This window comes from Biomphalaria glabrata, chromosome 9 (assembly GCF_947242115.1).
Source record: "Biomphalaria glabrata chromosome 9, xgBioGlab47.1, whole genome shotgun sequence".
NCBI classification, from domain to species: Eukaryota; Metazoa; Mollusca; class Gastropoda; family Planorbidae; genus Biomphalaria; species Biomphalaria glabrata.
This window is the reverse complement of record NC_074719.1, coordinates 38,099,078-38,112,550: the sequence shown is the minus strand read 5'-3', so window position 1 is coordinate 38,112,550 and position 13,473 is coordinate 38,099,078. Positions and strand designations below refer to the sequence as shown.

At 34.1% G+C, this 13,473-nt stretch overlaps 1 protein-coding gene across 7 annotated transcripts in view; it reads right to left on the bottom strand.

Annotated features, from left to right (window-relative positions):
• Positions 1-963: 963 nt before the first annotated feature.
• The window catches only part of LOC106079588 (uncharacterized protein DDB_G0271670-like), a 31,585-nt gene continuing 19,075 nt past the window's right edge, over positions 964-13,473 (bottom strand). For 3 of the 7 annotated variants that reach the window (XM_056042309.1, XM_056042307.1, XM_056042308.1), the window contains exons 5-9: positions 10,947-11,004; positions 9,766-9,795; positions 8,593-8,655; positions 4,968-5,027; positions 968-3,932 (exon numbers count right to left, since the gene is read on the bottom strand). In XM_056042309.1, coding sequence (XP_055898284.1) covers positions 2,653-3,932; positions 4,968-5,027; positions 8,593-8,655; positions 9,766-9,795; positions 10,947-11,004 — 1,491 coding nt within the window. In that variant the 3' untranslated portion in view covers positions 968-2,652. Of the gene's footprint in view, positions 3,933-4,967; positions 5,028-8,592; positions 8,656-9,765; positions 9,796-10,946; positions 11,005-13,473 lie in introns of all 7 variants that reach the window. The other 4 variants (XM_056042306.1, XM_056042305.1, XM_056042311.1 and 1 more) reach the window with 3 other exon arrangements.

The following is a 13,473-nucleotide window of genomic DNA, read 5'->3' as shown; positions in this document are numbered from 1 at the left end:
GGCTCCATTACTAATGTAATTCTATTAGAATTCAAGCAAAAGGTCAAGAAAACCTAATGCAAACCAGTCAACGAATTCCAGGGATGGAAATAGAGGATTGATGATGAAACCCTTTCTAACAACAAAATAAAACTATAGTTATCAAGTTACTTTATTTAAAAAAATACGGCAAAAATATTTACCCTCCTTAATATACCCCCTGAAAAAAATATCCTGGTGTTTTGACGGTCGTCGACTTATAGCACCAAACTGCTGTACGCGTATTATATCTCAACTTATAAATTTGAAATGACTTGAGTAACTTCTTTGTGATCAATACTAATTATAACTTTAATTATAATATAGACAAAATCAAGTTAGAATGAGATCAAATAAATGTACTAGACACAAGTAATAATTTTTTTAACAAAATCTTACTCACTACAATGACTCAACCTTTAAGTCTCACGGTTTGGAGTTGTCTCCCCTAACACCAAATGACGACAAATGCTCCCTATATTGCATCATTCACAAGTAATCGCTAACCTCTTCCCAACGTCACAATAGAAACACACAAACACATACTTCATAATACCTCGCTACGCTCTTGAAGATGGTAAAATACAAAATAAAAGAATATGTAATAGAAAATACATTCCATTCCATTGTATTTTCAATGTAGAAAGGTTCGTTTGATTTATATGTAGAAGATCTTAAACATAAGTGTCATTGCATCTAAAGTCTATATTTGGTTACAGAATACCAAGACTACTATTTTTAGCGGCACCGTATGGGAAAAAAGCTGCTATTAGGTTCGTGCAAAATGTCCGTCTGTCCGTCTGTCACACTCAGATCTCAAAAACTAGAAGAGAATTGAAAAATATTATTGCACCATGCGATGCGGCTTGCAAGGTTTATGTGCAACGTCTACTTTTTCTTTTCTAAAAGCAAACCGTTTAGTTTAAAAAATTATTATGCAGGCTAAAAATGAGGTATTGACATTTAATTTAAGATTGCAAAAGGACGCTATAATTTCTATGCATTATATCTTTATTTACTTTTGGCAAAGTTCGAATTACAGTAAACATACACTTTAAAATGTATATCTCAATAAACATACATTTTATAACTTATATCACAATAAACATACACCTTATAATTTATATTACAATAAACGTCATAATTATTTATATTACAATAAATATACACTTATATTAAAATAAATGTACACTTTAAAACTTATATTACAAAAATCATACACTTTTAAACTTATTTTGGAGAGACACTCCCTGTGGCTTTAACTTTCATGGTAGAGAAGCTGGCCATTTTACGCAGGGCACGCTTTTCTTCTAGAGGTGAGGCCTATGTTTTTTCGCTGTCATAGCTTTCTTGGTCACTGTCTCTCTCCAACAGGTGCGGTCTAGGGCTATGTCTTTCCAATGGTCAGTATCAATGTTCACTGATTTGAGGTCCCGTTTCCTTACATCCAGCTATGGCGGTCAGGAAAGTAATACACAGACTCTAATCGAGACATTATTTCAATAAAATAATAATAAATACTTTTAAACATAAAGCAGTAACACTTTCAAAGGTGACGATCAACTGTCCATAAAACGAATTCAGCTACTGGCATGAATACATGCACAGATAGTTCACGTCACAGATATAGGCAGGACTAGAAAGTCGGATTCTAGCAATAGAGTTTAGAAGCTAAAGAATGATCCCAAGTACCGCATAGAAAAAACACATCACAGTTGAAAAGATTGGAAACAGGATCACAGTGACCTGCTGATTACTCTAAAAAAAATGCAAACGAAACAACTATGGTCATATCACAAGTTTCTCATGGCTCGCAAAGACCTTCCTTCAGAGAACAGCATTAACAACATTAAAGAATGTTATTGAAAAAGATTCTATTTAAAGCAAAAGAGAGAAATGGAGAAAATCGGTCGACAAAGCATGTGTGGTGCCCCAACTGTTCAACCATATTAAAATAATATCAAAAGACAAAAGCGTAGCCCTCAACACCAAAATCAGACTGATGCACTTCCTGGTCATGGCTACATTTTTATATGTTTGCGAATCTTGGACGCTGACTGCAGAGCTAGAGAAGAGGATCCTAGCAATGGAAATGAGATGCTACAGAAAGATCCTAGGTATCACATTCAAAGACCACAATCCAAGAGGTTAGAGACAGGATTACCTCATCGATTGGACCCCATGATGACCTGCTAACTATCGTAAAACAACGCAAGCTAAAAATCTATGGCCATATTTGAAAGATCTTCGGGGCTCGCAAAGACCTTCTGGGAACAGTATCAGGAAAAAGAAGAAGAGGCAGACAGAGAAAGCGATGGGAGGACAACATAAAAGAATGGACAGGCCTACCTTTAAGGCAAAAGACAGAGAAGATGGTCGACGAGTCTTGTATAGTGCCCCAACGGTCTAACAGACTAAAGGATAGATGAAGGCGAAGGGGATAAGATGATAATCTCTAATATAAATCTGATCATGACAAGTTTTTAAAAGTCTTGTGTATAAGTTGAGGATATAAAAACATTTAAAGAATACATCACTAAACATGTAAAATCATGTAATTTTTTAAATTAGTTTTAACATTATCATTTTCCAAATATCTACTCTCATATGTCCTAATGGAAATGCAAATACACTTTAGAAATCTTCATGAAAAAATTCTTCTTGACTATCAGTGTCATTGTCCACGTCTATATTTGTAGAATACAGATCAGACTGGACTGGCGAAGTAGTTACTTCTTGGGTACGGGAACAAATTGATTCTGCTTTAAATGCCGAAGCTGTTGCAGACTCAACCTCCTGTTTAATAGAAGATTGTGTGGAATCGGGGAATTTCGCTGCCCGTGGATAATGAGATAACATTGACAAAGGAACTGAACATTTTAACAAAAAACAATCCACGGGGTTTATAGTTTTAGAAACAGACTTTGCAGGACTTGCATTGATTGTTCTAGAAACTATGGAGTTTGCTGAAGTTTGAACAGAGTTTTCAGAAAATTCAAGAGATTTTGACTGACATACAATTAAATCAGAACTGGGTGTTCCACTTTCAGAACATGTTGTTTTGGGAATAGACCCTGTTACCAACCCTTGCGCATCACTTGATGTTGTCATTGTAGTTGAAAACAGTGATCCTAATCCACTTGAATTAGTGGTTGTGTTGGTAACCTTTAGCCCTGATCCCACAGCATCGTTTGATGTTGTTTTGTTAGTTGCAAAGAGTGATTCAAACCCACTTGAATTTGTAGTTGTGTTGGTAACCTTAAGCCCTGATCCCACAGCATCGTTTGATGTTGTTATGTTAGTGGCAAAGAGTGATTCAAACCCACTTGATTTGGTAGTTATGTTGGTATCCTTAAGCCCTGATCCCACTGCAGCGTTGGATGTTGTTATATTAGTTGCAAAGAGTGATCCAAATCCACTTGAACTAGAGGTTGTCTTTTTAAACCTATTCCTTGGTCTCACTGCATTTGTTGATGTTCCTATGTTAAATGCAAATAGTGGTCTAGATACACTTGAACTAGGGGTTGTGCTGGTAACATTAAGCCCTGATCCTACTGCATCGCTTGATTTTATGTTAGTTGCAAAGAGTGGTCTAAATCCACTTGAACTAGTGGTTGTGGTGGTATCCTTAAGCCCTGATCTCACTGCATTGTTTGATGTTGTTATATTAGTTGCAAAGAGTGGTCTAAATCCACTCGAACTAGTGGTTGTGGTGGTAACCTTAAGCCCTGATCCCACTGCATCGTTTGATGTTATGTTAGATGCAGAAACTGACCCACATCCACTTAAAGTACTTCTAGGGTTGCTTGAATTGAATCCAAACGATATTGGTGATGCTATGTCAGATTTGATGAATGGCTGACATTTGGTTGTAGTCGGTGTTTCCGAGAAAGGATTAAAGGCTGAACCAAAAGCTGTATGATAGAAAAAAACATAAAAGTGACATATTTGTTTCCTTTTCTGCTATGAGCTTACATTTAAAATACAACCTGCATTAAGAGTATGTTCTATCTTTAATTTATTTTTTTTAAACACCTCATTTACTCGTCACTAATTCATCCACTTACACGGAAGAAAAAATACGAACAATTTCAGTTGTCATCGCATACCTTTAGTCTACTACAGGTAAGATATTTTCGCATTGGTTACGTTTACCAGATAAGTGTTGTTGCTTTTTCGCAGTTTCGTTCGCCCCCCCCCAAAAGGGCTACATGCCCTGCCCTGCCCTGGGTAACTGTCGGACCATAACATTACTCGTAGGCCTTTATAGGGGAGGTTCCGGCAAATAATAATTAAAAAATCAAAGGCTTAGCCTGTGGATAAAGCTAGTACTAGAAATATCAGAAAACCAATTTAGATAGAACTTTTTTTTCTTTAAAAGGGAAACCACATACCTATATATTTTATATCTAGACTGGAAAAAACGGAAACAAATTTTTATCCGCGATTGACCAAATCACAGACCTATATATATATATATAGATTGTTAAGTATTAATCACAGAATTATATATTCACGCAAATTCATAAAATAAAGTCATTTACTGTTGGTTTCCATTAAGATAATGTTTCGAAAATCCTAGATCGAAATAAGTCACATCTATTGATTTTAGTTGTCTTATGTAGATTTCCATAGCTTGATGACCTAGATCATTTTAGATTATGTATCTAAAAATTGCAAATTAATAATTATGAGACAAGAGTGCTCTTTTTTCGATCTTCAATTACTAGATCTAGATCTAAACATTATATATGTTACATATGTTACAAAAAAAAACCCTTGTTTCAGCTTTCTAAAAACATTTTCACATGTTCTGTAGTGTTAAAAAATCACCATGTCCAGTCTAGATATAATATATATATATATATATATATATATATATATATATATATATATATATATATATATATATATATATATATATATATAGGTATGTGAGGAAAACTTACTCTTCTCTTGTAAGAGTTTTATTTCTTGTTTCTGTTTCTTGAGTTCATCATCAGCTAAATCTAAATAGAAAATTAAAGGAAAGATTAATAACAAAAAAAATATTTCTTAAAAAAAATACCAAAGCCTATACGAAGTGTAATTGTATCAATTAATTTGGATCAGCTATCTAATTAAATTTGTAATAGATCTAGACCAGGGATGGCCAATCTGTTATTACAAGTGGCGCATTTCACCCCAAGAAAAAAAATCAAGAAAAAGCAGGCCTATTCGAAAACAAAAAAAAAAAAAGATAAAAACTGATTTCTACATTTTAAAATTTCTTCAGGAATTTGATTTACTTTTGATTTGCTGACCAAGATGTTTATAAAATCTAATTAGACAAAATACACAATACACGTTGGTTTGATGTCATTCTTACAGATACGTGGTTGTAACGGAATAGATATGTGTCTTTCATTAGCCTAGGACATTTGTATGTTATCTATTTAAGCTTTTCGTTATTAGAAAAATTGATTATAATTTCAAAATTTTTGAAGAACTTATTGGCCTTTAGTTACTATAAGGAAAAACCAGGTGGTCAAAAATATTTAACATATGTTAACATGGACAAATTTAATAAGTTAAGTTATTGTTTTTTAATCCGCCCCTCTATTATACACAAATATGTATAACAAACAAAATATATACAAATGACCATACTTTATGGGGCTGAAACTTATAAAGTTTTAAAGAGCTCATCTGAATCAGAAATTTAAAAAAAGGCGCCCGGAATGAAAAGGTTGGACAGCCCTGATCTAGGCCAGAGGTGGGCAAATTACAGAGCGGGCCACATGCAGCCTGCTGGAGAGTCTTATGTAGCCCGCGGACACCTACAGAAATCAGGTGTGCCCACAGTATATACATACCATAAAGGAAAAAATATATTTAAAATAAGTTTAAATACTATAAAATTTTGAAACTGTCTCATTATAAACAGTTTCAAGTAAACGAAGATTATTTTTATTGGCTATATATACTTTAATAAACTCAGTCAAAGACAAAATCTTTGGCCAGTATTTATTCAATGCTGTGAAAAACTATGGTGAGTGTAGGGTATGATTAGAACAAGGTAGTAAGTGTAACATCTGGTGGAGCTCGATCTCTGACCAAGAAAAACAGTTTGTTTTAAAAAAAAATGAATAACTCTAAGCATGAAAGTTTGTACAAAGCTGCATAAAACATCATCATATTTTGACCTATATACTTTCGTATGCAAACTTATTTGACTTATCGGGTCTTCACGATAGACAGCTCCGAAAACTACTTGAAGTTTAGGAAACAAACTATTCCGATGTATCCCATGTATCAGCTGGCTTAGCATGGGCAATGTAATGAGAAGAATCTAAAATCTCAAGGAAGAAATTTGTATGTTCCTTGAAGGACATTGGATTGTGATTTTGTTACCAATTTCAAATGAAGAGTGGAAGACAGGCTTCATGTTTATCATGACAAACAATACAGTGGGTTATTAGCATATGAAATGTAAGTGCATGTCAATTTTTTTTCAAACAAAGCTTTCCCAGTTCTCTAGACAAACAATTGAAAAAAAATGAAAATAAGGTTTTGTCATTTTCCTTTGCTGAAAGGTGAAACTATTTCAAGTGCAATGGTTGAAAGTACAAGACTTAGTTAGATTCCTTGTGGAATTTATAAAAGCAAATTTAAAGACGTCAAGAACCAGTTTTCAATACCATCAGCTCACCATTTGGCGAAGAAGCTGATTCAGCTCCAGAGGACATAACTCGGTGCCAATTATGACCTGAATGAGAGGTCCCAGTCAGTACTTCCGCGTGAATTTAATGGTTGTCAGAAGTTGTATTTCCACACTTAACTACAAAGTTTTGCTGCTAAACGTTCACATATGATTTGTTGAAACACACATATGTGAACAAGTATTTTGATGTGGAGACAGAAGAAATGTTTTATCACAGGTCGATGGTGACGGACTTATTTGACAACACTCAATGAAAAGTGAGTGTATAATACAGAACAAATGTTTTATCACAGGTCGATGGTGACTGACTAATTTGACAACACTCAATGAAAAGTGAGTGTATAATACAGAACAAATGTTTTATCACAGGTCGATGGTGACTGACTAATTTGACAACACTCAATGAAAAGTGAGTGTATAATACAGAACAAATGTTTTATCACAGGTCGATGGTGACTGACTAATTTGACAACACTCAATGAAAAGTGAGTGTATAATACAGAAGAAATGTTTTATCACAGGTCGATGGTGACTGACTAATTTGACAACACTCAATGAAAAGTGAGTGTATAATACAGAAGAAATGTTTTATCACAGGTCGATGGTGACTGACTAATTTGACAACACTCAATGAAAAGTGAGTGTATAATACAGAACAAATGTTTTATCACAGGTCGATGGTGACTGACTAATTTGACAACACTCAATGAAAAGTGAGTGTATAATACAGAACAAATGTTTTATCACAGGTCGATGGTGACTGACTAATTTGACAACACTCAATGAAAAGTGAGTGTATAATACAGAAGAAATGTTTTATCACAGGTCGATGGTGACTGACTAATTTGACAACACTCAATGAAAAGTGAGTGTATAATACAGAAGAAATGTTTTATCACAGGTCGATGGTGACTGACTAATTTGACAACACTCAATGAAAAGTGAGTGTATAATACAGAACAAATGTTTTATCACAGGTCGATGGTGACTGACTAATTTGACAACACTCAATGAAAAGTGAGTGTATAATACAGAACAAATGTTTTATCACAGGTCGATGGTGACTGACTAATTTGACAACACTCAATGAAAAGTGAGTGTATAATACAGAACAAATGTTTTATCACAGGTCGATGGTGACTGACTAATTTGACAACACTCAATGAAAAGTGAGTGTATAATACAGAACAAATGTTTTATCACAGGTCGATGGTGACTGACTAATTTGACAACACTCAATGAAAAGTGAGTGTATAATACAGAACAAATGTTTTATCACAGGTCGATGGTGACTGACTAATTTGACAACACTCAATGAAAAGTGAGTGTATAATACAGAACAAATGTTTTATCACAGGTCGATGGTGACTGACTAATTTGACAACACTCAATGAAAAGTGAGTGTATAATACAGAACAAATGTTTTATCACAGGTCGATGGTGACTGACTAATTTGACAACACTCAATGAAAAGTGAGTGTATAATACAGAACAAATGTTTTATCACAGGTCGATGGTGACTGACTAATTTGACAACACCCAATGAAAAGTGAGTGTATAATACAGAACAAATGTTTTATCACAGGTCGATGGTGACTGACTAATTTGACAACACTCAATGAAAAGTGAGTGTATAATACAGAAGAAATGTTTTATCACAGGTCGATGGTGACTGACTAATTTGACAACACTCAATGTAAAGTGAGTGTATAATACAGAACAAATGTTTTATCACAGGTCGATGGTGACTGACTAATTTGACAACACTCAATGTAAAGTGAGCGTATAATACAGTAGAAATAGGAATTAAAAGATATTAGAAACAGGTGGTGTATTTTGTATTCATGACTTGAAAAGATTGCTTAACATACTTAATTTGTGTGTTAATCGACCGATGTTGATTTTAGTACTCTCCAAGTCTTGTCTGCTTTTCTCTGTAAAAGAAAACAAAAAAAAATAAAAAAAAAAAAAAATAAACAGTTGAATAACAATAATGTAGACCAGTGATGCCCAACCTAATTTGACCTGATGGCCATTTCAAATTCCGAAAATCATGCCGCGGGCCACATCAATAAAAAGATACATGATGACGTGAAAATACTTTTATTAGAAACCCGTTGATCTAGTATTTACATTAATTAATGGAATATGGAATATTTGAGTTTAACTTTTTTTTTCCCTCATCGAAAATGACTTCGTTTCTCTACTTTAAATATGAGCAACATTGTAGCTTGTTTCATCACCGACTCATTTTCTGGTCTCTTTTTTGGTATTCTCATATACTGTCAAATATTTTCAGCAATCCTGCGATCTCTAGAAGTAGTTTAACCAATCTTTTATTCGCGTCTCAAACCAAGAATGCCGCCATGGTTGTTTTATAATGCCGTTATATTGTAGCTTTTTTTTTTGTTTTTGTAAACAGGCACACTTTCTTTGTAAAACAAAAAATTAAAGATCCGTTCACTTTTCCTGGTAGATTTTACATTTCATAAGGGCGCAAATGGTACAAATCCATCTGGAAGGGGGGATTTTCTACACTTTGTGCCGACGTTTCTGCGGGCCGGATGGAACCACGTCGCGGGCCGGATCTGGCCCGTGGGCCGTAATTTGGGCATCACTGATGTAGACTTAAATCATTTGTATTTTTAGATGTTTTTGTTCGATGTCAATTTAATTTTTTTTTATTATTATTATCATTACTCTAAAATTTAACGAGCTGATACCCGTGCTGCGCTACGGTTGAAACCCCCAATACAATGTCTGGATAAACATTTCTTAGGCCAATCAGTGGTAGCCTTCTCCTCGACTTTCAATATAACCCTCACACACACACACAAACACATACATACACACATACATACACATACATACATACACACACACAACTTTTAAATGAAACGTCTCTTGCCCAGCAACACAGTTGTATGCCCTTGATCTTGAGCTCTTTAGGAATTAAAGCTTCTACGGACATCTCGGTGACCACATTGAAAAACCTTTTTTTTTTATTTCTAAAAACAATCAAAGAAATTATCTACCTGACTTACCATTTTTAACTACCTCTTCATTTAGTCTTGCTGGAACGAAAAAATGTTAAAACAATTTTTGTAAGATAAAGTTTTCAAATTTAATATCTTATCCTCTGTATAAAAGATTATAAGAAAAATCAAACACAATAGTTGGAAATGACCTCATTACAAAGCTATTTTGACTACAAAGCTTATATAATAACTCATTCTGACTCTTTGTCTAGGTGGCCAACAGTATACACGTTATTTCTCATTTTCGAGACTTTGCTATTTTATTTAATGTCGATGACAACACCCGAATCAATAAAAAAAAAAATAAACCACTTAGTTAATCACTTAGTTAATCAATTATCAGAAACTAGGTGATTTTGTTTAAGCGACGATTTGCCATGCGTAGATAAACATTTGTCTGATTCAAAATAAATGATGCAATTTTATTCAATATAAGCTCCCTTTTTTTTTTTAAAGTATTTTTATATATTTTTTCCTTATTAAAACATGTATTACTGTAAAAGAACTAAAAACTATCGGAAAATATTAGCAATATTTAGCAAACAAAAATAGCAATAATAAAAAGAAGAAGATGCAATTCATTAGTTAGCACTCCCGAATTAAGGAAATCTGAATTATTTTACGTGGTGTGATAGACGCATTTAGCAAAGCTGCCTTTGAACGCGACATAGTGACGTCACCGATTGTGGGGCTTAGTTCACCTGCAGGTTAATTATTCAGTTGGCACACTTGGACTTCAAGTTGACAACATCAAGTATCGACAGACAACTCGACTCTGGCACGCTCAATTGCCTCCTGGGTAAATGTCGATGTCAGGGACACATCTCTTAAAACAGCGTGATCTAGCTGGTCCAACATATTTTGTCACACCTAATCACTAGCGGATCAAGACTTGCGTGCGGGAGGGGCGATTGTTATTTTTTAATTTAAAAAACCTTTACCCATGCACCAGTAAACCCTAATTCTATGTTACATAATCTGAGAAAATGTCAGCTGACTTTTTAAAAAAATCTAATTTTACTATATTACGCGTAGGATCTTTATTTTAGTTTTTTTTTTTCTGTGTAAATAGACCTAACACGTGAGTGTTGTATCGCTGATATAATCTCTTAGGTATCCTATATTAATTTCCCAGCAAGCATTACTTTATTTACGATACTAAAAAATAAATAAAAAATTGAAAATACCTTGAGACGCTATAATTTTTGCTAACAACTTGTTTGCATTCATTTTCATGTCTGTAATCTGAAAAAAAAACCAACATGTTAGTAAATATGCTAGTCTAATGGAAACTATAAAATATCACGAGCTTTTGCCTATTTAATTTATTTTAATAGCTTCAGTCCTAATATAGCGCGAATACGTAGCACAGTGATAAAAATCAAATGAGCATTAAGAGATAGACACTTCTTCTTCTTAAACTGTCAGGTAGAGTTGAGTCTTCGGCTCTAGGAACTCTAGGCCAGACAAGTGAACAAGAGCTCCCTCTCACCGGCCTGTATGAAAACAGTGTACACTGTTTTGTCTGGCGGGTGGGTCAGACTCGCGGCAAGAGGCCGCGTATAGATCTACTAAGACCCCCGCCATTTTTCTTTTCTATACCAGGCTAACCATGCGGGACACGCCATTTATTATGTAACGGCCCCTTGAGGAACAGCGCCTGGATTGTGACAAGGTTGTGGGAACTTTTTTACAACTCCGCGCAGTGCAATGAGGATGCTCTCGCACCCCTATAAACGTTAGACACAAAAGTATTAAAGGTGTATTGTTAATGATCATTTCCACAATTCATAAACTTACTTGTATAATTCAATTGACTTTTCAATGAGTTTTGAAAGAAAGCACATTCACTTTAATTATAACACTTTATTTCAGATTTTTTTGAATCAAAACACTGGCGTCTCATTTAACAATTTCATGTGCTGTATTCTTTTTAAATTTATTTATTCTGTTATGCAGACTCTACATTTCTTCTCCATAGACGCTAGTTATTGAGTAGAGTGGCAAGTATATTCCTTACATTCTACATCTACATATTTCAAAAGAAGTACACTTTTTCATTTACTTTAGGGCGCCCCTGAGTCCACTCAACTCTAAGGGTACCTGAATTTAGTTAGAGAGAGACGGAGAGTAATGACGGTCGGTCGTTGTGCTGGCCACATGACACCCTGCTCGTTAAACGTTGATCTTTTCTTTCGCCGAGGCTATATCTTATTCTAAGATCTAATTTTTAAAAGGATTTTTTTTTATAACTTTTCACAGGATCGTACAAAATACAGTCCATAAGCCTGATTTTTTTTTAAATTGACATTTGAATTTGTGTTTAAAAACATTTTTTTTTCAGACTAACAGCTAGACACTACGTTTGTAACCAAAAGCAATATTCTTGCGAAACCAATTTGATACGGGTCATATGAGGCAATGTCTGGGCGGATTGAACCTGTACTAATAACAACAAGTCCCTTAATAATAAGCTTATAGTACGATACCATTTAAGCTAAATCAATATATCAATAGTATATTTAACTTAAACAAATGAATCTAATTTGAATCAGTATCTACGGCTTTATTCAGCTTACTTTATGTTCTAGAATTACCATAGTTCTCTCATGTCTTTATTTAGATTTTGTTGACCTCAAAGTTTGCATTTCGATGTAAGTCAAAGCAAGTTCAAAGGTTACTTATTGAATATGCTATGAATATCCATCCCATAGACATCCTAGGACAATTTTTTTTCAAAAACATTTTAGGTTCACGCATTAGCTTTATTTATGAGATTATCATTTTGTTTTGATATACAAATTAATGCCCGCGGAGCCCGGGTCATATCCGGTTACGGGCCGATAGGCCTTTGTTTGTGTATCACGTGATCTACTTATGTGAATATATGTCTAACTGTCAAACATGGCGAGATGTTTCATTAACACATATAAATTTCACACGAAAATGAAAATAAACGATGAAAATAGGATTTACCCGTTTGATATATTCATAGCAAATATAAAATACTGTGAAAATGGGTTTACCCGATTTGTTAAAAAGCTTCTTTCTCTAAGAGATAAATTGAGGTCCTTTTTTTACAAAGCTTATATAAAAAGAACAAAAACAATTACTTCATTAACTATTCGTAATTAATAGTAATTAATTATTGTGTTTGGTAACTCGAGCAAAGTAAAGGAATTGAACTAGACTGATTTAATTAGATTTGTAGAGAGAAGGGTTTGAAACTAACAAATGGTAACTATAAAACCTTCTATTTTAATAAGCACTTCCCTGACATAGTTGCATTGCACATCAGAGCTATAATTAGGTCGTTCACTTTTTGTTTCTTTTTTTTTTATATGAAGAAACCCCCCTTCTTTCTCCTCCAACTGGTCCAGACAAGTGATAGGAGAAATTGAGAAAGCTTAAGCATGAAATTGCGCTAAACAAAAACAATTGGTAAATACTACACATAATATAAGTTTGATTTTGTTTTAAATTAATTTTTTATGTAGTTCTTGTTTTCTAGTTGTACTGCTTATTATTGTGAAAGAGACATTTAGCATACACACAGGTATACGACGACATCTAAGCAGGGGCGGACTGGGTATCAAAATCGGCCCGGGCATTACCATATAAACCGGCCCACAAATAGCATGTCATATATTTTCGGGGGGGGGGGGGATTTTTACCCCACTCCTCAATTTATATATATATATATATTAATGTGCG